This window comes from Gekko japonicus, unplaced genomic scaffold (assembly GCF_001447785.1).
Source record: "Gekko japonicus isolate JY-2015 unplaced genomic scaffold, Gekko_japonicus_V1.1 scaffold146, whole genome shotgun sequence".
Lineage (NCBI taxonomy): Eukaryota > Metazoa > Chordata > Lepidosauria > Squamata > Gekkonidae > Gekko > Gekko japonicus.
In genome coordinates, this window is record NW_015167533.1 from 1,629,611 (window position 1) to 1,657,184 (window position 27,574).

General features: G+C 42.2%; 1 protein-coding gene across 1 annotated transcript; it reads right to left on the minus strand.

Annotated features, from left to right (window-relative positions):
• Positions 1-1,574: 1,574 nt before the first annotated feature.
• LOC107112340 (vomeronasal type-2 receptor 26-like) lies at positions 1,575-16,745 on the minus strand. The gene is made up of 7 exons (XM_015413462.1): positions 16,531-16,745; positions 14,846-15,137; positions 12,946-13,438; positions 11,493-11,566; positions 9,498-9,725; positions 8,688-8,814; positions 1,575-2,476 (listed from the first exon to the last, which is right to left on the minus strand). The coding sequence occupies exons 1-7, from the start codon at positions 16,743-16,745 to the stop codon at positions 1,575-1,577; spliced, it is 2,331 nt and encodes a 776-aa protein (XP_015268948.1).
• Positions 16,746-27,574: the final 10,829 nt, after the last annotated feature.

Consider the following 27,574-nt stretch of genomic DNA (forward strand, 5'->3'; position numbering starts at 1 on the left):
GATGAATCTTGCCTGTTCCCAGGTTATCAAAGCACATCTGCCAGGAAATGGCAATTCAGATGTAGAGCAGATATGTGTATACGTGTCTTTCAACAGTTCATCAATGGGGGTTGCTTATCCTTTAAGCTGTTGTTTGTGCTGACAGTAATGGCGATGTGTGCTTCTTCTTCCCCTCTGGCTAGGAGCTGTGTATTTGCAAACTTCATTAACATGAAATGCAGGCAGGCACCTTCTATGTGTATCAGTCACAACAGGTGATTTGAACCACTTTCTCTGAGCCTATGGGTATGTGTGTATTCAGAGTCCATGTGGTGTGTCAGCAAATATAAATCCATAAATCAAAATATCACTCGTATTTCTCAACAGCTGCATGCGCCTATGCACATGGGCGCCTGCCGCGGAAACAGCCAGCGCCTATTATCAATGACTGCAGGTTCTTACAGGGATAGCATTCACATGTCAGGGAACAGGAATCAACCTGCTTTCCACACGGTTTGCTACCACTTCCACCAGGTACTTTTAAAACTCGGGAGGGAAGTGGTACAAGACGGCTTGAGTATGGCTGGGGGATGCCGGACACCTGTGCCTGTGTGAACCCGCCCCTTTAATCTGCTAGTGAAACGCTCCTGAAACGTTTGGCTGTCAGGCCAAACTTCCAGTCTGAACACAGCCTTAGAACCTTCAGTCTGTTGGACTCTTGGAATGTTAATCAACATTCCACATCATCACAGTTGTTCAGCAAATCATTGCCTTCACAATGAGCAATAAAGGTAGTGTTTTAAAAGGATATATAAATTATAGTAATCATCTACATATATTTCAGCAACCGTTACCTATCCACCTCATCTCTATGTATATGATTTTAAAAAAACAATTGTGAAGGTTCAATTTGATTGACTATATGGCAGCTGGCTGGGTAACCTTGTTGACCAGGTAATGCTCAAATAAGATTCACCCCTCCACACTTTTGGAGCCACTACCTTGTCATGCAGATACAACACCCATAATTGTTTGTTTATTGCTGACAAGTGATTGGTCTGTTAAATTCATTTTTTTAAATGACTTTATTGTAAAAAAGAGGAGAATAGTGACAGATACAAAAAGTTAATCAGTCCATACGTCCAAGTACATATAATGCTACATTTGGGATATTATTACATTAACAGATATGAAGGTCGTAGAGAATATAAAACCACAAAAAATAATAATCCCAGTTTTAAAACAGCTATGCTTTAACATAAAATAATCAAAATTCTACTGCTATATCTATTTGGTAATATATTCAAACAAAAAAGTAACAACAGAGTAGGGCTTCAGGGCATTACACGTGCTCTTTTTTTTGTTTTGGAGCTGAATATGTAGACCTTGATTTTTTTTGTTGCCCATATGAAATTAACTGACATCTTCTGCACTTTGTCATAAATAACACCTAACATAACAGGGCTATAATAATATCCAAGGAGGAATAGAATTTTTTAAAAATTAACCATTGCCCCTCTGCAATACTCTTGGACTAGGTCCATTATCTCTGCTCTAAATTAAAAAAAATGTCTCCAAGAGGAATCTTAAATGCTTTAATTCTGTCTTCTTCTGAGCAGTTCCCTATTGTTCAACTCAGGCCTCAGCAGAATAATGTAGCATTTAGGGGAAAAGATACAAGCCAGCAACCCAGCACTGGAGGCCAAGATAGAGAAGATCTCCACAGCTACCATATATTTCCCTTTGGTGCTCAGGTAGGTTGGAACAAATGACAACCAAACACTACAAAAAATCAGCATGCTGAAGGTGATGAATTTGGCTTCATTAAAACTGTCTGGTAACTTCCTGGCAAAGAAAGCTACAATCAAGCTGATGAGGGACAGAAGTCCCAAGTAACCGAGGACAACATAAAACATAGTGACGGATCCTTCATTACATTCTAGGATGATCTCTTCAGTCAGAGAGAGCAGGTCCAAATCTGGGAAAGGGGGAGAGGTTCCAAGCCACACCATACAAATGCCTGCTTGAATGAAGGAACAGGAAAGAAGGATAGAGTTGGCCAGTCTTTTCCCCAACCACTTCCTCATGCTGGACCCCGGTTTGGTGGCCATGAAAGCTACAACCACAGTGATGGTTTTGGCCAACACACAAGAAACAGCCACTGAGAAGATGATACCAAAAGCCACTTGTCTTAAGAAGCAAGCCACTTTGCTAGGCCATCCCAGAAAAAGAAAAGAACAGAGGAAGCAGAGCAGGAGAGAGATGAGGAGAGTGTATGTGATGTCCCTGTTGTTGGCTTTGACGATTGGGGTATCCTTGTGCTTGATGAAAACTCCCAGCACTAAGGCTGTGGCTAGGGACAAAAAAAGTGCAATGGAGGCTAATCCAGTCCCCAACGGTTGTTCATAAGACAGAAAGCTCAGCATCTTGGGAATACACTGGTCATGGTCCTTGCTTGGGTATTGATCTCCTGGGCATTTGATGCAGTCATCCGCATCTGTAAAGAAAAAGAATGGCTCGGCCTAACAGTGGTAATTCTCCTGGACTCAGAGCTAATTTCCTGGCCTGCTTTGATTCAGGAACAACATGGTAAATGTTACGTTTCTGTTTCCAAACACATTTCAAAGTTCTCATTCTTATATTTAAGTTCTAAGATTTTGTGGGGCCTGTTGTACTTGAAAGACCACCTCCTCCCATGTTGTCCAGTCTGCCAATGAAGATCTTTTTCCAAGCCCTTCTCTCTCTGTCTCATCTGCAGGGACAAGGCAGAGAGGGATCTTTGACTCCTTTCCCTCCTTGCATATGGAATGCCCTCACTCTGAAGCTCATTTGGTGGATATGCAACTCTTTTTTCCGGGACAGGCCAGAACATTTATTTTTACTCAGGATTTCAAGTAGGCAGCTGTTCATTTTTACTCTTTTCCCAATCTGCTCCTGGTCTTTGATCTTGTGTTTTTATATTTACCTTTTGTGAAGTATCAGTCTTGGAAGAGGCAGTATAGAAATGTTTCAGACAAACAACAAGAATGTTTTTATGCTGCTAAAAAGTCAAAGGTAAAGGTTTCCCTTGCTCGAAAGCCAGTTGAATCCGACTCTAAACGGTGATGCTCATCTCAGTTTCCAAGCTGAAGAGCCAGCGTTGTCCGAAGTCATTTCCGGTCATGTGACTGGCATGACTAAACTCTGAGGTGCATGGAACACTATTACATTCCCACCGAAGTGGTACCAATTTATCTACTTGCATTTTCTTGCTTTTGAACTGCTAGGTTGGCAGGAGCTGGGGTCAGAGAAAGGAGCTCACTCCATCATGCAGCACTAGGTGAGCTGCCAACCTATGGACCTTCTGGTCTGCAGCTCAGCATCTTAACCTCTGAACCACCGTGGTCTGCTACATTTTGTTTACTCATAAATACTAAGTGTTGTGTGTGTGATGATCATTGCTTTCTGTGTAAGACTGCCTTGGAAGGCAATGACTTTTTAAAAAAAGAAATACTATTTAAATGAGTATCGAATGCTGAACATGCACTATGTTATTTGCTATATGTTATGCACTATGTTATTACTGCTATAAAGTAGAATGATGGGGTACGGACAAATCAGGGTTCAATAGTCATTCACCAATGATGAGCTGGTGCTTCCATCACAGGGTCATCCAAGAGTGGGCAAGAATAATAACAAATCTCTCCTTATATATAATTCTGTTTTGGTCATGGTTTCCCCTGAACATTCCAACATGCTCCAAAATCAGTTGGCTGAATGATCTGTCATTCAGAGGGTCTCCCTATCCACTGGTTTCATTGCCTGAGTCCTGCCTCCAACATTCTAAACAGTTTGCTGTTCCTCCCCCCCCCACAGCCAGTCAGAACACAGAGGTCATTTGCATATGTGGCCTGATTGGCCTTTGCCTCTAACATTCTAAACAGGCTGCTGTTCCTGTTGGGGGTCCTGAGGTAAAATGCATATCCCAATCTCCTTGTGGGCCTGGAGATCTCCCAGAAACCACCGTGTTCCCCAGCCACGGCACATCATTTCCCCTAGAGAAATTTTCCCAGCTATTACAACTGATGTCCAGATGACCAGAATCAGTTCTCCTGGAGACAATGGCCAATTTGACCAGTGGACTTTATGGCATTATACCCTGCTGAGGTCCCTCCCCACCCCAAACCCTGCCCTCCTTAGGCTCTACCCCTCAAATCTACAGGTATTTCCCAACCCAGAGTTGGCAACCGTGTAATTCGCTATGGAACCACTTTCCAGACACTTGGAACTCAGAAAACATGGCATAGGATGAGGAGCTGTTCTACCTTAGCTGCAACTGCATGTTGTTGTTCAGTCACACAGTCGAGTCTGACTCTTTGCGACCCCATGGACCAGATCACGCCAGGCCTTCCAGTCTTCCGCTGTCCTCTGAAGTTTGCTCAATTTCATGTTCGTTGCATCAATGACACTGTCTAACCATCTCATCCTTTGCCGTCCCCGTCTTCTTTGACCTTCAATCTTTCCCAGCATCAGGGTCTTCTCCAGTGAGTGCTCCCTTCTCATTTGGTGGCCAAAGTATTTGAGCTTCAGTTTCATTATCTGGCCTTCCAGGGAACAGTCAGGGTTGATTTCTTTGAGGATTGACTGATTTGTTCTTCTTGCAGTCCAAGGGACTCTCAAGAGTCTCCTCCAGCACCATAGTTCAAAAGAATCTATTCTTCGGCGCTCGGCCTTCCTTATAGTCCAACTCTCACAGCCATACATGACTACTGGGAATACCATTGCTTTGACCATGCGGACTTTTGTTGGCAGGGTGATGTCTCTACTTTTTATCATGCTGTTTAGGTTCGCCATCACTTTCCTCCCAAGGAAATCTTTTAATTTCATGGCTGCTGTCACAGTCTGCGGTGATCTGGGATCCCAGGAACGTGAAGTCTGTCACTACTTCCACGACTTCCCCTTCTATTTGCCAAGGAGTGATGGGGCCGGATGCCATGATCTTAGTTTTTTTGATGTTGAGCTTCAAGCCCACTTTTGCGCTCTCCTCTTTTACCCTGAGCAAGAGGCTCTTTAGGTCCTCTTCACTTTCTGCCATTAGAGTGGTATCGTCTGCATATCTGAGGTTGTTGATCTTTTCCCCAGCAATCTTAATTCCCGCTTGTGATTCATCCAGGCCAGCATTTCGCATGATGTACTCTGCATATATATTAAATAAGCAAGGCGACAATATACATCCTTGTCGTACTCCTTTTCCTATGCTAAACCAATCAGTTGTTCCATATCCGGTTCTAACTGTCGCTTCTTGGCCCTTATACAGGTTTCTCAAGAGACATGTGAGGTGGTCTGGTACTCCCATCTCTTTAAGGACCTGCCATAGTTTGTTGTGATCCACACAGTCAAAAGCTTTAGCATAGTCAATGAAGCAGAAGTAGATATTTTTCTGGTACTCTCTTGCTTTCTCCATAATCCAGCGAATGTTGGCAATTTGATCTCTAGTTCCTCTACCTCTTCGAAACCCAGCTTGTACTTCTGGTAGTTCTCTATCCACGTACTGTTGAAGCCTAGCTTGTAGGATCTTGAGCATGACCTTGCTAGCGTGTGATATGAGTGCAATTGTGCGATAGTTTGAACATTCCTTGGCATTGCCCTTCTTTGGGATTGGAATGTATACTGATCTTTTCCAATCCTGTGGCCACTGTTGCGTTTTCCAAATTTGCTGGCAAATGGAGTGCAGAACTTTAACAGCATCATCTTCTAAGACTTTGAATAGCTCAGCTGGAATACCATCACCTCCACTAGCTTTGTTGTTAGTAATGCTTTCTAAGGCCCATTTAACTTCACATTCCAGGATGTCTGGCTCGAGGTCAGTGATTATACCGTCGTGGTTGTCAAGGACATCGAGGTCTTTCTTGTATAGTTCTTCTGTGTATTCTTGCCATCTTTTCCTAATCTCTTCTGCTTCTGTTAGGTCCCTACCGTTTTTGTCCTTTATCATGGCCAGCTTTGCATGGAACGCTCCCTTGATTTCTCCAATTTTCTTGAAGAGATCTCTAGTCCTTCCCATTCTATTGTTTTCTTCTATTACTTTGCACTGTTCATTCAGGAAGGCCTCCTTATCTCTCCTTGCTGTTCTCTGGAAATCTGCGTTCAGTTGGGTAAATCTTTCCTTTTCGCCTTTGCCTTTCGCTTTCCTTCTTTCCTCTGCTATTTGTAAAGCCTCATCAGAAAGCCACTTTGCTTTCTTACATTTCTTTTTCTTTGGGATGGTGGTGATTGCTGCCTCCTGTACGATGTCACGAACCTCTGTCCATAGTTCTTCAGGCACTCTATCTATCAAATCCAGACCCTTGAATCTATTCTTCACCTCTACTGTATATTCATCAGGGATGCGATCTAGGTCAAACCTGAATGGCCTCGTGGTTTTCCCAATTTTCTTCAGTTTAAGTCTGAATTTTGCAATGAGTAGCTCATGATCTGAACCACAGTCAGCTCCAGGTCTTGTTTTTACTGACTGGATAGAGCTTCTCCATCTTTGACTGCAAATTATATAGTCAATCTGATTTCGGTGTTGCCCATCTGACCAATGCTACAAGGAGGAGGCAACTTAGGAATGTGGCAAAGACATTTGCACATAGCACTCCTGCAGTGCACTGAGCCGCACAGGCCAGGTACCAGCAAGATCACCCCGAGGTGCTCAGAACAACACAGTCTCCATATGAGCAAAACAGTCCAGGAACACAAGTAGAGAGGCCATCACTTTCGTGGAAGGTGGCAGGAGTTGACTTAACAGACAATTGCTTCTTAAATGGACAGTTCTATGTTGCCTGCTCCAGAGTGAGCTCATCAAGCAGCCTGGTGATCCAAGCACCTGAGGGCAGAACCACCACTGTGGTCTACAGAGAGGTCCTTCAGTAGAGAGATTACACTTAAGAGGGGTCCTTCAGCAGAGAGATTAGACTGTAATCTTCTCCATTAGAATTCCTACAATAAATGTCACATTTCAAACTTCACATCATCAGTATTATAACTGGATTTACAGAACTTAAATACCATAGCGAAGCATGGGTAAGAGAGGTTCTTCGGTAGAGAGGGGGAAAGTACGTATGTCTCACTTCATTTCTTACACTACAATCTTCTCCACTAGAATTCCTACAACAACGGTCACATTTCAAATTTCACATCATCAGTGTTATAAGTGGGTTTACAGAACTTAAATACTGTAGCGAAGCACGGGCAGCAGGCTAGTATTCTATATAAGTTATTAACAATATTTATTTATTCATTTATTTCATTTTGTATCCTAGATAAGTTATTAAGAATATTTATTTATTCGTTTATTTCATTTATACCCCACCTTTCTTCCCATATGGACCCAAAGAAACTGACATCATTCTTCTCTCCTTCATTTTATCCTCACAACAACCCTTTGAGGTAGGTTCAGTTGGAAGTCTGTGACTGTCCAAAGGTCACCAGGCAGGCTTCCATGACAGACTGGAGATTCGAAGCTGGGTCTCCCAGGCCCTAGTCCAACATTAGCAATTGGACCAGACTGATATTAATGGAAGAGAAAGAAAATTCAAGGATAATGAAGTATATACCAAGACTGTGGAGGAAAGAAGAAGAAGAGAAGAGATTGAATTTATACCCCACCCTTCACTACCCAAGGGAGTCTCAGAGCGGCTTACAAACTCCTTTCCCTTCCCCTCCCCACAACAGACACCCCGTGAGGTGGGTGGGGCTGAGAGAACTCTGACACAAACTGCTCTTTTTCAAGGACAGCTGTGCCAGAGCTTGTGACTGACCCAAGGTCACATCAGCAGGTGCAAGTGGAGGAGTGGGGAATCAAACCCGGTTCTCCCAGATTAGAGTCCACGCACTTAACCACTACACCAAACTGGAGGAAAGGGGAAAAGACCAAAGGGTGTATAGAAATACATTTAAAAACAGAGAAACCAATAATTGATGCCAATTTGGTGCAGTGGTTGTGTGCGGACTCTAATCTGGGAGAACTGGGTTTGATTCCCCACTCCTTCACTTGCAGCTGCTGGATGACCTGGGGAAAGCCATAGTTCTGTCAGAGCTGTTCTGTCAAGGATAGTTCTCTCAGAGCTCTCTCAGCCCCACCTACCTCACAAGGTGTCTGTTGTGGGGAGGGGAAGGGAATGGAGTTTGTAAGCTGCTCTGAGACTCCGAGTGAAGGGTGGAATATAAATCCAACCTCCTCCTCCTCCTCCTCCTCCTCCTCTTCTTCTTCTAAGAAAAGGGGAGAATGGAGAACACTTGGGTGAAGGGATATATACTGAGACAGGGAGGGAAATCAGAACTGGGTCTCTTTACTAGGGTTACCAGCTCTGAGTAGGGAAATATCTGGATATTTGGAGGGTGGAGCCTGGGGAAGGTGGGGTTTAGGGAGGGGAGGGAACCTCATTGCAGGACAATGCCATAGAGTCCATCCTCCAAAGCAGCCATTTTCTCCAGGGAACTGATCTTGGTCATCTGGAAATCCATTGTAATAGCAGGAGGTCTCCAGGAACTGAAGGTTGGCAACCCTTCTCTTTACCCACCCAATATGTAAGGAGCCAGGAATTATAGGTGTCATCTTTCTTCTCAGCTATGCAACTAACATATGCCTCTGTCCTTCCAACCCCCCAAAAGCACACAAGAACCAACAAAGACTTCATCCCTTTGCTCCTTCCCTTCAATAATAATAATAATCCTACAGTGCTTACCCTTCTGGCTTGAAATCTTCCCTGTTGAGCAGGGGACACAATCATAGCAGCAAAATTTCTCCCCTTCCTTCTTTTTCTTCTGAGTACCAGGAGGACAGTGAGCGTTGCACTCGGAAAGGGGAGGCCCCTATCCAGAAACATGAAAGGAGTATGAGACTGGATTCATAAGGGGTTTCCCCCCCTGCTCACAACATTCAAACAAGTGAGCAGTTTAAGTGGAAAAGGATTTCCCTTGTCTCTTGTTTGAGGGATTGAAATATCCATCCCATCTCTTTCTTCAGTAAGGCAAATTTTGAGACTAGCAAAAGTAACTGCTTTATTTAACCCAGAGCAGCATTAACAAACACATGGTAAACAATTTACAGCTATCATGATGTATTGAATTATCTATCCCTCCAAAATTTTGCCTTCGTCTCTTTTAATTTAGTAGATGGTTATGACTTCTATAAAGCCCAGGCATATCTCAGAGAGATGGAGAATGATACAAAGAAAACTTCCGTCCCCCCAAATCAGTGTTATTCACTGATAAAAATAGAAGGGCAGTAGATATGGATCAGAGAACATTATCCACCCCAAATACTGCTGGTACTATGTGATCACAACAGGGGTGGGTGGGTGGGTGGGTTGGTTCCAAAACAGAATTATTATACAGAGAGATTTTGGCTCTGTATTTAATATACAATGCCTTAATAATCCATGACAGAAATATCAATCAATAAATACCTAAGTACGCACCAAAGGAAAGTTCCAACCACTACGTCACCTGTCTGAGGAATGGGGTGACCCCTGAGAACACTCTGAAATCCATACCTGGCTAAAAGTCATCTGCCACACAATCATATCCTCATGAATAATGACTTGTTTCCCTTTGGGAGCAGAGGAATCAACCCTTCCAACTTTGACTCTCAGGAAAGACCTATTTGGGAATGTGACCATGTTCATGATGTCAAATCCAGCTTCTACTTCCTTGTTAATATTAAAAGACAAAGTTTCTCCAGCAGAGTTGTTGAATGTTATGCCCTGAAGATATGCATGGAGCTAGTTGAAAAGTAAATTACAAGCACAGTTTGAATCGTCTTCTGAGTTATTTTCCTTTCTGCACGTAATTACCCATCCACAGTAAGAAGAAATTTGATTACAGATGTTTACAATATATGTATTAATATTCTGAAATACACCCCCCTCCATAACTTGTGAAGGAGAACTGTCATTATCCACTAGACGTTGTAAGTGGCTGATGATGCATTGAACTGAGAGGTGAGAGATGTATGTGACCCCTAGTGGCATTCTGTTATTATTTCTTTTAGTCCTGTGCTGGAATGGGAGATTGCTGTATTACAAATTATTACAACACGCAGGACAATGGAACCCTCAGGGCTTAACAGATATCGGATATTCATTTCACTACACACATTAAGTCACTCAGCTCTCACTTATACCCAGAAATTTGTTAGTCTTAAAGGTACCACTGGACTCAAACTTCATTCTCAGGTCTGTTGTTAATGCCTTTGGTGTTTGGTGTAGAGAGCCAGTTTGGTGTAGTGGTTAAGTACGTGGACTCTAATCCGGGAAAGCCGGGTTTGATTCCCCACTCCTCCATTTGTAGCTGCTGGATGACCTTGGGCAAGCCACAGTTCTGGCACAGCTGTTTTTGAAAACAAGCAGTTTCTGTCAGAGCTCTCTCAGCCCCACCTACCTCACAGGGTGTCTGTTGGGGGGAAGGGAAAGGAGTTTGTAAGCTGCTCTGAGACTCCTTTGGGGAGTAAGGGCGAGGTATAAATCCAATCTCTTTTTCGTTTCTTCTCTTTGTTATCTGTATGCCAATTTGGTGCTATTTACATGTCTTACCTAATGTGTAATTCCAATCTTAGCTGCATTTATTGCTCAATTACTTATGCATTTTGACTCTAACTAGCTCTTCCTGGCAACTAATCCCCCCACGTGTATGTAATATTTGAGAACATCTGTTTCAATGTACCCATGGTTCTGCCATGTACCTAGGGTTAAGCTTGGTTGGTCTTGGGGGTTCCACTGGACTCAAGCTTCATTCTCACATCAGTTTGTTAGCTCTCACATTTCTGTCTAATTTGCTGTCATTCATTGATCTTACCAGCTGCCTTGATACAATCTCAGCTTTACTTACGCATCTTGCCTCTGACTGGCCCTTCCTGATGGTTCCCCATCTTCCTGTATGTTGCCCTGAGGAAATCATGCTTTCCTATATCTGAGGTAGTGTGCTTGCGCATGAAAGCTTATAGCTTCAATATAACTTTGTTGGTATTAAAGGTGCTACTGGACTCAGACTTTGTTCTATTAGAATAAATTATGGAAATACATATATGGAATATATGATAAACTATGGAAATACATACATGTGGGTCAACAGTGGGAGGGCTTCTAATGTCCTGGCCCCACTGGTGGACCTCATGATGGCACTGGTATTTCTGGCCACTGTGTGATACAGAGTGTTGGACTGGATGGGCCTTTGGCCTGATCCAACATTGGCATCTCTTAAGTTCTTATGTTTTTTTCTCTTACATATAGATCCCCTGTCAGTAGTATGATCAGCATTTTCATGGGGGGGGGGGAATTTAAATCAAGGGGACGCTCCAGCAGTGTTGTTAAAGTAATTGTTGTGCGCATTTCTTAGGCCTGCAATTCCATGTTGTCTCCAACCATCACATGCCGCCACCACCAGAAGCAAGATAACCTTAGCCCTCCATCTTATTGTCATACTTCATTCAACTTTGTGTGCAAACAAAAAGGGGCTTGTAAACCTCTAAGGGCAGATCCCATCCCCCTTACCCCCAGGGCCAGCCACGCTTCTGTGCCCAAGCCACCTCCTTCCCATTTCCTTCCTGTCTCTGATTTCTCAAGAACTAAGGTGAGTATACCAGATTTTACTTTGGTAAAGAGGCACAGCAAAAGGACAACCAAAGGAAGCAAAGGAGGGAAGATGGGTGAGAAGGCTGGGGAAATTTCCTATCCTGGAAGTCTGAAGTACTGCAATTGTATTAAGAGCAGAACAATTGCCACAAGTAATGTCACAAGCAAGATGATAATGTAATTTTTAAAAAATGCAGTCAAAGGTCTTAGGAAAGACATCATGGGCCCTAGTCACAGGGGTCAGATAACGCGGGGGGGAGGCGGGGCTATTTGCGCCGGCACAATTTAACACACCAGAATGTGATCTCACGCATCGGCGGCAAGCCACGGTTCCTTCCCTCCATGCCTGCGTGTCAATGAGGGGCCGGAGGGAAAAGCGTGCGCCGGCGCGATCACACCGAGGGAGTCCGGAGGCAGCCCATGGCAAACCGTTTGCTAGTACCTTCAAGGAGGTAGGTTTTTATCGCGCATTTTTGGCGGTACGCCACGGGTTGACCACAGCTGCACTCCACTTGCCAGATGTTGCGGTGTGATTGCGTCCGGAAAAACTGCCAGTCAATTGTGGCTCTCCCATGGCAAATTTGGCATGTGAATGGGGCCATGGAATGGGAAATTTAAAAATGCAGTGGAACCTTTCAGCTTTTATCCTCTGAATGATAAACCGTCTGGATTCTACATAGTAACAGAGTAAATGTATATTGGTAGAAAAGGTGACTCTGAAACCAATAAGTATTGATGTTCACACACTGAGATTCTAAATCCCATTGCTTTTGCTGGTTACATTTAATGGACTATATGCAAGCGTGTATGGCAGAACATTCTGTGAACTCTTCAGAACAGAATGAAAACAAACCCCTCAAGATTGGTCAATGAAAGGTATGAAACACCATTTCCCCAGATCTAGCTGCAGGGCAACATTGGCTATTGTAACACTTTCTGCTAATGTACAGAGAGTAATAAACCTAGCTCATTATAGGAACTTTACCTGCCAAGGTTGGAGATCTTGGAGTCTAACACTTTTGCCAGCCCTGGAATTAGATGTAATCATGGCTTCCAGTGCATATGCTACGGCATAGACAGCACTATAGACACTGTAGCTGTGGCCAGTCATCTGCATTTCAAAAAGAAGCCCGGGAAGACTCTCCAGTCTCTCCTCTCCAGTGCACATGTCATTGACTTCCACTGGTCCCTGGAGGCTTGGAAATGAACAGTCGAACGCCTGCTCCCAGAATTCCTTGATGAAACCATTTTGTTGTTCCTGGTAAGGTTTTATGGCATGGAGATATTTCTTGAACTGTGGAATCTTATTTGAGTGAATTGTGAAAGCTATGGCACCATGGAACACATCAAAGTTCCAATTCCATTGACTTACCATGGAACACATCAAAATTCCAATTCCATTGTCCTCCAGATAGCATGAAATCCACTTGGGCTGTAAAAATCCACACCCTGCTTAATGAAATATTTTGCCCAGAAGAACCAAAAAACATCATATTATTCAATGAAAGTATGGTAATAGATCCTCCGTAGAGGATTAATGTGTTGACTTTTCTATATTCGAAAGGTCGATATATGTTACTGAGTAAATCAATCATGTCTTCCATTGTATCCCATTTTGCTTGGTTTAATATTCTCTCAGTGTAGGCTGAACAAATTCCATTTTGGGAAAGCAGTGACTCAAAGGTCTTCAAGAAATGCTCTCCACCATCATCATCTGCAGCAAAAAGGCCCACCCACATCCATCCAAAATGCAACAGCAATTGAATCATTCCCATAAACTGTTGCGTTTCATTGGGAACCATGCGGTAGAAGGAAGAAACTTCTGTCGCATCCCTCTCCTTTGAGAAAAATGAGCCATAGGTGACCTAAAAGAAATGTTGATGGAGACGAATTAGTGTGCATGGTTGTGTGCTTGCTACATTTGCTGAATGAATTGGTCACCATGAAGAAAATTAAACTTCATTAACTGGATCAAATGTTCCTTTTAACAAGGACTCTTTCCTTTGCTGCAAGGTTTTCTCTGCTCAAAAGTGACATATTTCACTGGTGGAAAGCAATATATTTTGGAGGAACTTTCCTCCACCAGTTTATTGGAACATTTGGGTCCAAATCTATAACCCTTGTGTCTGTGCCCCCCCCCCCCCCCATGAATATGAAAATTGTACAGTTTGTAAAAAGTTGCCGCAGGAAAGAAAGATCTAAACTGTTTTTTCCCACATGAAAACTATGTAAAAAGGTAACACATTTTCACGTTTGATTAGAGAATCTGAATTAATTCTGTGAGACTTATCCTTTAAAATAGTAGGTCCAAAAACCTCCAGGATCTTTGCCCCTAAATTTTGATAGTATAAATGAATTAATTATGAGTTCTACTCTTTGAACTATTACTAGCAAACTAGGCAAAAATGTTCTGAGATTTACGTTACCTTTAAGTGAAAAAAGAAAAAAAATATAATTTTCCTTATTGGACAATAACTTAAAAAATACAAATATGCGAAAATTAACCCTATAGCTACTGCAAAAAAGTGCCAATAATAAATAAAATTAAAAAATAAGTTAGAAAATTAAAGTGAAATAGACTTCATATTAAACGCTTTGAGGAATTTTGTAAACACCTAAGTCATAGAGATCTCACCCAATATATTATGAGATATTTCTATCCAGCGAAATCTGATTTGCTTATCACATCTGCACACTTCTATTGAAAAATAACAATCTTATCATATGCTCAATCTTTTGATTTTAAAGGTGATCATTGTCTAGATAAATGATTGCTTCTCAACTATTGATGAGCTAAACAAACATGGACATCTAAAATACATCGAAGATGTGCTCATAATCTTATTCAAGGGAGATTAGAAAGCCAAATTTAATTTTTAATCTCTTTTAGAAGGCAATAAATTCAATATTTCTGTAACTGATTTAATTAACTGTCAAAGATAAAAGAAAACCCTTATGCAATCAGATTTGACCAACAAACGAACCTGATATGAGGTCACCTTGGCATGAAAACATTCATGATCAGAAAGAAAACTCTAGTTACAAACAACATGTTTCTACACCTCTGTTTCATTTGTTTATCAGTCCAAAGCGTTTTATTATTCATGATCAGAAAGAAAACTCTAGTTATAAACAACATGTTTCTACACTTCTGTTTCATTTGTTTATGTCTTGTGTGGAATCCCAGTGCTCCCCCTTTTCCTCAATGTTACCCTCTGAATTTGAATAGTTTAATTTGGGAAATAACTCCAGACTCCATACATGGATCATACCTGTGGGATTTTGTAGAGTCCTAAGAGGTCTGCCATATGGAAGGAGATAGCAGCATCAAGAGCTCCAAGGACAGCTATTACATATTTCTGGGTGTCACATTTGTAATTAGGAAGAAATCTCCGCAACTTGAAAAGCAGGTCCAGAGTGGTACGGGAGGTCATTTTCATATCAAAGTAGCTGTCATAGATGTGGAATCCGAGGGTGACATTTGGCAAGATCTGGGGATTCTCGTTGATCTCATTTACAGCAAATGCCAGTGCTAGATTGTGTTGGTTGTACTTTATCATCAAACTTAAAAGAGAGTGAGACAATAATTAATAGTAGAATTCTGTTTAAACTGAGTCATTTTACAATACCAATGTTAGATTTAAGTGCAAGGGTATCCTTCTATTTATTGTTGAGATTGCTGAGCTACTCGAGTACTTGTGTTTGAACCCAAACACAACTATGATGCTTCTGCCACCGTTTTAAAAATTCCAGAGGTCTCCTTGTGGGTTTTAATATACTGGAAAAGAACACATCAATCAGAAAACTTTGTTCTGTCTTTCTTGATGATCATTTCTTTCTGCCCACAACTTCATTCCTGAATAGTTAGAACAGGGTCACAGAATAAAGAGAGTTAGCTCAAGTTCAAATTCACTTTTGTTGGCATAAATTGTCAATACAGATTATAAAATTGAAGAGCAGATTGAAAACACACCTATAAAAATGCTATGTCTCTAGATTGTACAATTTAAGAGCAGATTAAAACACACCTATGAAAATACTATGTCTCTGGGGTCCTTTGGTGCAGCTTTAAAGCAGAGTGGAGAAACTTGGACACCTTCTCAGTGATGTCAGAACAGAAATCATTTAGAAGTCTGTGTACCCTAAGTGCATCATGCTGCTTAAAGTCAAATATATATACCTTAGATCCACATACAGGTGACAATGCAGAAGGACATGAGTAATTGACTCGGCACATTTTTGTTTGCAGGGGCAGTATCTGGCTGAGTGAGATATCTTGTCATCTGAGTGAGATATCTGCCATATAAAATGGCAGAAGGCATAGTATTGCATCTGGACAGAGTAAATGCTGTGTTGTTGTGGGACCTGCGGGGAAGATAAATATGAGGCCATCTTCCCTGTAATAGGAGGGATCTCGAAACTCAAAGAGGAGTGGGTTTTATTGGCTAAACTGTATAATTTCTGGCACTCAATAGCTAACATCCTGTTTTTAATCTGTTGAAATGCAGCAACAGAGGGCAGCATAGACAGTGATTCTATAGATAGACCCAGAACTTTGATTTTTTCCCTCAATGTATGCAGACCAATTTGACACATTGAGCTCAGAGAGTATGTGATATATGAGGCTCCCAGATTCAAAGTTATAGTGTAGACGTAGCCAGTATTTCAATTTCATAAGCAATGCACAAGTTTCCATTAAAGATGAGCCAGTTTCTAGATATATAACTTCATTTGAGACACATTTTGGCAAGCCCAGAATAAAGAGAGGTCAACCCTAAAGTTCTTGCTAGTTCTTCATCATTAAACCACAATCAGGAACCCCTGCTGGGCCACAATGTTGTATCATGTTATACTGAAAGCTATAGAGACAGGTGTCTATCCTGCTCGACCTGAAAGGATATCTGTTTCATACGCCACATGTCTACCTTTAAGATCTAGGAGGGAAAAAATATCTTACAGTATATCATTAAACAAGTCCTGAGAAGGATGCTGATCAAAATGCAATGTGTGAAGAGTATAAACCATCTGAGATGCCATGCCACCAATGAGGAGGTGCCCTGCCTGATACCACTCATGTGGAACAGGAATGGGTTCATCCTTAGAGAATTTCCTGCAACCTATTTTGCATGGGATAGGTGATAGTAGAAGCAGGAACACCATAAGCCTCACCATCCTGGTATGGAAACTTGTCAAAACAACAGTTTCAAACCTGGTGTATCAAAGTCGAATATGAAATGTTCTCCCACCTCTCAGACACAGCAGTTTTTATAATTCAGATTGGTAAAAGGGCGTTTCCTGATATATTCTGCTGCAGCTTTGGTTAGGTGAACAGAGTACATTGATAATTGTGTGAGGGGGGGTTAATTGCAGGGGGGCTAATTGCCTCAACAGGATACTTGCAGGGGGTATAATTACCTCCACAGTATCTGGGTTTTTCTTGGCCTCACTTGTATTTCACCTGTTTTTCCAAGCTTAATTACTGCTGTGCCTTTTTTGGGACAAGAAATACTCCTCTGTCTTAGAGTATTTAAGGATGGAACTGACCTTAGGAGAGCCAAAGTTCAATGTAACAGTTGTTCAGGACCTGCTGTTAAACGAATGTGCTGTTAGACACATGACATGTCTATGTAATACAGAATATGTGAGCTGAGATATGGCCTCTGAAGGAATGGCATGAGCTTCCCTAGATCTGGTTCTGAGGTCCATGAACCAGGTAGATCCCAAAAGTCACACTGAACTGCAGGCTGTGGAAGGTCGGTAGCTCAGCAGTTCAAGACCTGAGTTGCCGCATGACGGAGTGAGCTCCCGTCTCTAGTTCCAGCTCCTGCCAACCTAGCAGTTCAAAAGCAAGAAATTGCAAGTAGATAAATAGGTACCACTTCAGTGGGAAGGTAACAGCGTTCCGTGCGCCTTGGTGTTTAGTCATGCCGGCCACATGACCACGGAAACGTCTTCGGACAGCGCTGGCTCTTCGGCTTTGAAACGGAGATGAGCACCGCAACCCTAGAGTTGGACTCGACTGGCTTTCGAGCAAGGGAACCTTTACCTTTACCTTTAAAGAGGAGGCATTTCCTGTAAGAACCCTGCATATCCAGGAGATCTGTTGCCTCCAACACCATCAATGTGGGAAACTAAGCTGACAAGTTATTCTGTCCAGTCTGTTCACATGGCAGAGATTTCATGAAGACCAGTGACTTTGGGCATTTGATATAATTGGAAAGGCCACCAAAATGGCCCTCAAATGCGACAATCCTAAAAAGGGTTGCACCCTTCGAACCCCACTGATGTCAATGGATGTAGAAGAGTGTAACTATGCTTAGGTTTGCACTGTCCATTGCCCAAGCAACCTGAGACACCTTGGGCAAGAGCGGGACTAGGATTGTTGGTTCTTGAACTGGTTAATCCAAATCATAGCAGTTTGATTTGCTGTATAGGTGAATCGTGTCACCTGATCTTTGCCTGAGATCAAAGTGCCAGTTTTTACACTATAAGAAATCTCTCTCTTGGACAGTTTACAACTGTAGTACAGGTTCCTATTATTAATAAGTGTGGATTAAGCAGGTTTTTATAGGTGAAAGACTACAATGGTGGTGAAAAATGTTGCCAGGACACAGATGACTTATGGTATGGGCTTTTCAAAGAAGAGATGGAAAAGAGGTGGCATGCAAGTGCCTTCCTCTGTGAAGCAACCTTGGATTTCCTTAGTGGTCTCCCATCCAAGTACTAACTGTGGCCACCCTTGCTGAGTTTCAGAGATCTGGAAAAAAAATAGGCCTAGTCTGGGCCATCGAGGTCAAGGCAAAATCTGTATAAAGGGGAAAAGTGGTAACTACAAAGCAGAAGATACTGTGGCTGAATCTGCATCTAGTATTTGCTCCGCTGTCTTACCAAACCCACACTGGAACAGAAATTCCCATCTACATTGCATGCCACTTTCACTTTGATTGATTGTCGAATTTTATGGCAGCCTCCAGACTGCATGCTGCTTTCACATCATTTGATCTCCGGTTTTATGGTGGCTGTCTGCATAGATTTATGGCCGTTTTATGGCCATTCAGGGGTGACTCTGCAGTCAGTACAGCATTGGCCTGGGGTATTTGAATGTGGTTTTGAGCCACACCTTTTTCTGTTCCAGTGTGGGTTTGGTACAACAACGAAGCAAATGCTAGATGCAGATTGGACCTGCATTTTAACTCTGGAAAGAGTTCTGTTCCCTTGTGAGCCTCAAGAAAATCACATATCAGTTTTGCAATTCTATAGTGCTCTGATGACAGAGCTTTGCCATTTACCATTGTGTCCAGTGCTGCTGTTATGACACCCTTCTAGCAGCTCCGTGATGGTATCAGAGTAATCTGCAAAAATCCCAAGGAACCTAGACATTGGCTTAGGAGAGCCAGCCAGACAAGAGATGCCTAATATGACAGAGGCACCAGCAGATACTGTTCTAGCAGCAATCCTGTCAGAACCTGCAAGTGAGTTTTCTGAGATAGCCACTGGTCTCTGAGATAGCCACCATGCCTCCACTGCATAAGTCTCAAACCTGGGCCCATAACCCCCTGGTTTCCATACCCACTCTTTAGGAAGAGCAGCAGCAGAAGATGGCCCAAAGGACGTGACATGACAGATTGTCTGCAGGCAACCCCATCCCAGAGCCATGCAGGGAGAGCAATACTTATTCGCAGGATCCAGGCCAAAGTACAGTGCAGCTGCAGGAGCTTAATGCTTTCAGCAGTTCAGCCAAGGCTGATTAGCTCCTGGCCTATTTAGGCTGAGGCTTAGGAAGGCTGCCTTGATTGACAAACCTGTCCAGTAGGCATAACGCTGTGTTCCAGTGCCTTGCTGTTAGTTTCTGCCAGTGTTCCCAAGTCTCACTATCCAGGCCTGAGGACACTGCTCCAGTGGAAACCAGACTGGGTCAGCTTGTAGAGCATAAGACAGCTGCAGCCTACAAGTTAGCATAGTGACTTAAGGATATAGGTGAAGAACTGAAAGTGCCTAAGCATATGCTTAGTACCAATGGTTAATCCTGTGTTGAGTTCACATGGGGGACAAGAGAGTGGTTGAAGTAAGAAATGTGGGATGACTTTCAATTCAGCAGCCTCTTTCATTGGTGGACCTGTTTGCATAAAACCATTTAGTTCTTGATAGGGTTACCAGGTCTCCTACCTGGGGGGAGAGCTCCGTGTCTAGAAGTGACATCATCACACTAGGTATGTCACCGGGGGATGCTCTAGAGTGTCTCCCTGGTGATGTGACTGGTGTGATGACATTATCTCTGGGTGACGTCATTACACCAGGCATGTTGGCCTGATTTGGGGACTTTAAGGGTGGGGTTCCCTCCACCGGCCAGATTTGGGCCGGCAGGTCAGAGGCCCCTAGAGTGAGCAACCCACCCCCAAAGGGATCTGGCAGCCCTAGTTCTTGAAGATTTGTCTTCTCTTCATTCCAAAAAACAAGGGAAGGGGAAAACCTAATACAATCAAATGCCAGCTTTTAATGGAATCTGAGTCTTCACCGTGGCTAGCAACCATAGAGAGTAAACTGGGTACTCTGAATATTTCCCTCGAATCTTACTCTCAGAATCACAGGTCTTTCAAAAAGTAAGGAACAGGGTACTGGAGAGGAAGCTAGCCAATCTTCACAATGCAGCCAATAAGACCTGGTCTCCTCTTAGCCATGGGAGTCCCATTGTAGGACTTCTCCCTAGTTATTTTTACCAATTTCGAACCCCAAAAATCCGCAGAATTTTTTCTCTTGCCAGGCTTTTACCACTGGCAATTTTAACCAAAAGATTTCAGGGTATACCCCTTATTAATAGACATTGCCCCTGTTTTAATGGAGCTATTGAAAGTGTCCAATGTGTCCCATGTGTTGCTAGAATGTCCTTATTATAATAATATCAGACAAAGTATTTTATCTTCAATCTTATCCAGAATTATGGATTTTCCTGATGCATATAAACTGTTGTTTCTACTTAACAGCACTGATGGCAATAGAACTGATTCAGTGGCAAAACTTTTATATGTTGCGGTTTTTTATATGAAGCAATATACTGTAACATTGGGATATTTTAATTCGTGATTCATTTTATGTTTAGTTATTTTATGCATTTGCTCAATGTTCTTCCTCTTATAATGCCAATAAAGGTATGATGATGAATGCTATGAAATTATGGGAATTGTGTCCCAGGGAGGTTCAGTTATGTTAATTCTGAGAATCTAGGTTAGGGTTATATGAAGCAATATAAACACTGGGATATTTTAATTCGTGATTCATTTTGTGTTTAGTTATTTTATGTATTTGCTCAATGTTCTTCCTTTTATAATGCCAATAAAGGTATGATGATGAATGCTATGAAATTATGGGAATTGTGTCCCAGGGAGGTTCAGTTATGTTAATTCTGAGAATCTAGGTTTCTGGTGAACAATTTGATTGTGTATATAAAACTTCCAGGTCAGAGGACAGGCTGTGGTACAGTGGTTAGAAGTGGTGTACTCTAATCTGGACAACCAGGTTTGATTTCCCCCTCTTCCACATGAAGCCTGGTGGGTGACCCTTGGCCAGTCACAGTTCCCTCAGAACTCTCTCAACCCCACCTACCTCACAAGGTGACTGTTGTGGGGAGAACAAAGTTTCCATCCAGTGATACCTTCAAGACAAGTTTTTGCGTATAAACACACTTCTTCAGATACAGTGAAACAGAATTTCCTCAACCATTAAATATAGGAAGAGAGGCTTAGTTGCCATAAAGGGCCAATTAGAGTCATGACAGGGACAGAGACATAAATTGAAATTATCAGTCCATGTATATAGGTAGAATGTGAGCACTAAATTCTCATACAGCATAATGAAGATGTGTAACAGATTCAAGGATCAAACAGGAGCAGTAAGCTATTTGCTTGGGTTCAGTTCTGGGGTGAGCAGTGAAGGAAATAAATATGTCAAAACTGGAGATTGGTGTGTCCTTAATTGTGGAATGCTTAGAGCAATTGCTTGAGAGACCCAAGCCATTCATCTTCTCTCAAGCAGGGAGGCGACTTTACAGCATCTTCTTTGAAGTGGGGTGATTGCCTGTGAAGATTTATCCCCCCGTCCCCAGACCAGAGAAATACACTTCAATTTCTACTATTTTGTTACATTACGATCTACTATTCTATTCTATTATTCCAAATAAGTGATAAAATAAAATGGCCCTTCTGGGAGGGTTGGTGAATATACAGATGTAAGGCTGAATGAGGCTGGCATCCGTAGTGAGATAAGAAACCAATATCCCTGGTAAGTCTTGGGGTTCCCGTTGTTTTGAGTGTTGTCATAACTTGCAACTGAGTAATTTCCCTTTTTAGTCTGTTCCTGAAGTTCCTTTGCAATAAAACAACTACTTTAAGGTCACCCGTTGAATGTTCTGGAAGGCTGAAGTGTTCTCCTACAGTTTTCTCAGTCTTGTGATTCCTGATGTCAGATATGTGTCTTTATCCTTTGGCATAGGGTTTGACCTTTTTGCTCTACGTAGAGAACCAAAGGGCTTTGTTGGCATTTAATAACATACACAATGTTATTTACTGAAATATACAATACAATGTGGGGAGAAGAAGAGGGAAGGTGACAAGAAGAAGAAGAAGAAGAAGAAGAAGAAGAAGACGAAGAAGAAGACGAAGACGAAGAAGAAGAAGAAGAAGAAGAAGAAGAAGAAGAAGAAGAAGAAGAAGAAGAAGAAGAAGAAGAAGAAGTGAAGAGATTGGATTTATACCCCGCCCTTCACTTGGAGTCTCAGAGTGGCTCCTTTCCCTTCCCCTCCCCACAACAGACACCCTGTGAGGTGGGTGGGGCTGAGAGAACTCTGACACAAACGGCTCTTTCAGGAACAGCTGTGCCAGAGCTTGTGACTGACCCAAGGTCACATCAGCAGGTGCAAGTGGAGGAGTGGGGAATCAAACCCGGTTCTCCCAGATTAGAGTCCGCACACTTAACCACTACACCAAACTGGCTGTTTTGAGATTCTTTAGGGTAAAGAAAAGCAGGGTAGGAAAAACAAGCCCTCCCTTTACTGCTTCTGATGCTTCTCCTTCCTCCTCTTTCTCCCAATCTTTCAAGATCATGGATATTTTGGGGAAAGACCTAGTTGGGGTTATGCTCTCCTTACTGCAAGGGTCTATGTGTTTGGAGAAGGATCTTCAAGCATGCACCCATAACACCTGAGCTTAACTTTGAAAGAAGTACTCTGTGCCACATAACATCAAGCAAGTCTCTGGGAATATGTTTGGTTTAATACTTGTGGCAGGCCCATTATGAATAAACTTTGAGCTCCCACACTGTGACCTCATAGATCATCCCTTGGCTTAATTTCTCTTGTTGTCACTGAGAGGAATTCTTATATGTACGAGGCATGGAAGTTCACCAAGGGAGTCCCAAGGGCTCTGGAAACATCTCACTTTCCTAGGGAAAGGGCCATACAATAAGCAAAGGATAGGTGAAATGAAGTTGCATCTCTGCAAAGAGATAACCATTGGCTCCAACTGCCAGAAAGGGCAAGATGGATGAATGCTGTTGAAATATGCACTGGGTATTGAGGCATGTTCAACATGCTCTCTTTAATGGAACTGACGTCCTAACTCTGGGGTGGAAAAGATTAAAAGGTCTGAACAATCTGTTAACTTTTGTTTTTCAAATGCGGGGCATCAGGTCCCATGCACAAAGCAGATCGGGAGCCAGAATCAGCATTTTCTCCACAAAGGACTCCAGAAGGGAGAAAGGTAACATATGTAACATTAAGGTTAGCGTAGATAGATTATTTTCCCTTCTCTTTTCCTATGTATTATAGCTAGTGTATTTTCACTTGTCTTGTGCTTTGGTTTATGAAACTGTAGTTAACAAGGCCTTTTTTGCTAAGGAGATCAAAACTGTGGGGGTTTCCGGTTTCGGCGCTTTATACGATGGTGGCGTCTCTTGGTTCCTCCGAGAGACGTGTGCCATGAATCAGGGATTAGGAGGGAGTGTGATTGTGCAGGCTCCCCCATAAAGCCCATAGACAATGGGCTTCTAGCGAGGGGGCTTTGGAGAGCCCTACCTCTGGCCGGCAGCCAGTACAGGGGGGGCTACTCTCTACCCTGAAGGTCCTGCCATGATTCCCAGTACTGGATTAGAAGCAACCACCGGGACAAGCATTTGGAGGTTTAGCAATTTTCTCTGCCTGGTGTGATCCCAGGGGCCATCTTAGGACCTGGTGGGTTGATTCAAGAACTGATGAGTGAGTTGCTGTTGAAACAAGACACTAAAGCCTAGAAGTGCTCGACTATAAGCGTATAAACGGAGGGGGGGAGGGGATGCCCTATCTCCTGACGTTTTAAGCAAATGCGAAAGCAAGGATGGAGGGACTGATCAAATTGTGGTGATGGACTGTAGCGGAGAGTTTTTCTAAAAGAAAGCTGAGCATTTAAACAGACCTTAGAGACTTTGGCATTCTTTCTCGGCTGATGTAAACATCCCCAAAAGATGGTGACGAGAGGCACAGAGGGAGGCAGGATCAATGCTTTCTTCAGGAAGGAGGACAGTGGAAAGTTAGGTCCAATGGACAGTGGAAAGAATCTCCAATGAGCGTGTTGTGACTGCAGCAAAAGGAAAGACTCTTTTGATCTAAGACTCTTTTGATCTAAGACATTTAAGCGAAGATGTCCCTGGAAAAAAGGAACTTGGTTTATATCATGAATGGACAGATCTGGACTTATACAAACTAAAAGATAATTGAAGAAAGAAGATACATTGATGACGGAAGAAGAAAAACATGTTGTAATGTTCTTACTGAGGGAACATTGGTTTTAAAGATCTTGCCGAGGGGGGGGGGAGTAAAGCGTGGAGATGCTAATTTTTTCTTAAGGGCTGTGATTATGTGTGTTATAGCTTTGGAATTACTCTCTGTTCAGTCAGATAAGCTGGTTTTGCCAGCAGAAGCGATGGTTGGTGGGCACTCTTCATCTTTGAAAGTAACTGCATAAGAGTAACAACTATGTTTTAAGCATTGTAAAACCTCCATTCTTGGGTTTTTAGTTAGGTTATTTTTACTTTCTCCTATAGATTGTAGACTCCCCCTCCCCAATTTCTGTTGTAGTTTTATAGAAATGGAAATAAAAAGTTCCCCTTCGGGGGGCAAAAAAATCCCACCAAAACAAAAACTGTGTTTCAAATACCTCATCTCACACCTAGCCCTTGATCATAAACACATGAAGAAAATGGTGAGGTTGTTGGGAAACTTTGGTCTTAGCACATGCATTCACACACACAAATCCAGATCTGGTTTCTGACATTCACCACCAGGAAAATCTGGAGGGTATATCCTGCAATGCTTCAGGATTCTACTCTGTCTATGATCAGAGGCAGGCAGTGTCTTCCCAAATGTTCCTGTCTTCATTCCAGAATACCACTCTGTGTTGTGTAACAGAACAAGCTGAAGTTACAAAAGGGTGCATTGACTTATTTTCCAAGAGAAATGAGAGAGAAATTATTTTAAAAGAGAAAAAAACATAAGAATAGGAGTCAATGGCTAAATCTAAGAAATGAAAAAGAAATTCCCCTCCATACAGCAATGCTACTTGATACTGAAAAGTGAAAAATGAAAAGAAAGATGAAGTCCAGACAACAATCCGAATTCTGAAACTATTTCTTCTTAAATAGATATCCATTCATCTCCTCACATATTCTCCCTTCCCAAAACAGGAGGCACCTTGGAAATTGCTAAATCACCAAAGATTGCCAATCGACATTCTTGTTATTCATTTTAGGACATATGCAGACCACCAGAAAGGGGTGGGAGGCTGAAAAAGAAGCCATATTTACTTTGTCATGGGAAACAAACAGGTCACAAACAGAATGGCAAATGCAGAGATTTCGGTGGAAGCATCAGAAATTGTTATTGTCAGTCAGTCTCTGTATGGGTTCTTTAATGGTGTCGCCAGTCAGAGCTTGTCTGCTTAGCTGCTGGTTGTCCATCATTTTAGGAACTAGTGGAGAGAAGTGAGTGCATCCTGAGATGTATCTACTTTGGGGTCTGTAAAATTTTTCTCTTAGTCCAATTCAGTAGAAACTGGCGGAAACTTTAGAATAGCAAATTTGTTCCCATGATCTCTATAAACAGCTGCCTCTGATACTAATACACATTTCCTATTGAAAATAGTGGTACCAAACTCAAAGCCACATAGATTTGGATCCTGAAACAAAAATGTCCTACCTGGAAATAGGCAATCACAGTAAAAAATATCCCCCCTGAAGACCAGATCTGAATTTATAACAATAATGTTATCAGTGTGCACCTCTAATCACAAAAGATAGAGAATATGGAGACCTTTGCCACTTGTAAGTCAAAGATAACCCTAGGCAGCATCTTATCTAGATAACCCTAGGCAGCATCTTATCTAGAACCAATCAGCCTCTGATACTAATATACATTTCCTATTTAAAATAGTGGTACCAAACTCAAAAGGACATAGATTTGGATCCTGAAACAAAAATGTCCTACCTGGAAATAGGCAATCACAGTAAAAAATATCCCCCCTGAAGACCAGATCTGAATTTATAACAATAATGTTATCAGTGTGCACCTCTAATCACAAAAGATAGAGAATATGGAGACCTTTGCCACTTGTAAGTCAAAGATAACCGTAGGCAGCATCTTATCTAGAACCAATCAGCTACATAGAAATCAATGAAAAAATACAAAGAATAACATAGATCCAATATTCAACAATTTCGCCTCATGAGTTGCTCCCTCTTATTCAACTCCGGCCTCAACAGAAGAATGTAGCATTTGGGGGAAAAGATACAACTCAGTAATCCAGCACCAGAGGCTATGATAGAGAAAATCTCCACAACTACCATGTATTTCCCTTTGGTGCTCAAATAGGTAGGAACAAAAGTCACCCAAACACTGCAGAATATTAACATACTGAAGGAGATGTACTTGGCTTCATTGAAACTGTCCGGTAACTTCCTTGCAAAGAAAGCTATGGTCAAACTTATGACTGACAGAAGTCCCATGTAGCCCAGGACCATACAGAACATGTCGAGAGACCCTTCATTACATCCTAGAGTGATCTCTCTAGTCAATGACTTCATGTCAGTATGTGGGAAAGGAGGAGAAGTTCCTAGCCAAACTGCACAAATGCATACTTGAACGAAGGAACAGGACAGAAGAATGGAGTTGGTGAGTCTTTTCCCCATCCACTTCCTGATCCTGGATCCTGGTTTAGTGGCCATGAAAGCTACAACCACAGTGATGGTTTTGGCTAACACACAAGAAATAGCCACTGAGAAGATGATGCCAAAAGCTGGTTGTTGGAAGAAGCAGGTCACCTTGCTTGGTTCTCCAATGAAGAGTAAAGGACAAAGGAAACATAGCAGGAGAGAGATGAGAAGAGTGTAGGTGATATGCTGATTGCTGGCTTTGATGATGGGGCTATCTTTGTGCCTAATAAAAGTTCCTAGAACCATTACTGTGACCAGGAAATAAGAAACTGCAATTGAAGCCAAACTGATTCCTAAAGGTTCTTCATAAGATAGAAAGTTTATTGTCTTTGGAATGCATCGATCACTGCCCTCACTTGCATACTGGTCATCTGGACATTTAATACAGTCCTCCATGTCTGCAAAAGAGAGAGGGGGGGAGGGAGAGACAGAGAACAATGGTTGTGTTTAAAGCATTTGGCAAAGCCTTTTTTCTGTAAATGAATAAATGTGCAATGCTGATGACTCACACAGAAGTCTTTATGTGTTTATTTATGAACATCATTTTATGTCAGCACTTTTAGATATTCGTCACAGCATGGAAAATATTAAACATTTAGTAATTTCATTGAAGTTGGGGATTCCCAAACTCAACATGATTTTTTGCCGTTTATATTTGTTCTAATGGCAAGCACAATAAACTTTTTCTCCCCTTTGGATTGTAAAAAGAAAATTTCCTTAATCCCTCCTACTTCTTGTTATTTTGGTCCTTCATCCTGGCTACCAGTATT

Bases quoted from the DNA above. Each gene is read 5' to 3' on its own strand.
- LOC107112340 (XM_015413462.1), bottom strand. From the start codon at position 16,745: ATGGTGAGGCTTATGGTGTTCCTGCTTCTACTATCACCTATCCCATGC. The intron at 11,567-12,945 runs GTAAGTCAATGG...TACTCACCTTAG, and splicing joins GAATTTTGATGTGTTCCATG to TTCTTGAGAAATCAGAGACA. The intron at 9,726-11,492 runs GTAAGGGGGATG...CTTTTCAACTAG, and splicing joins AAGCGTGGCTGGCCCTGGGG to CTCCATGCATATCTTCAGGG.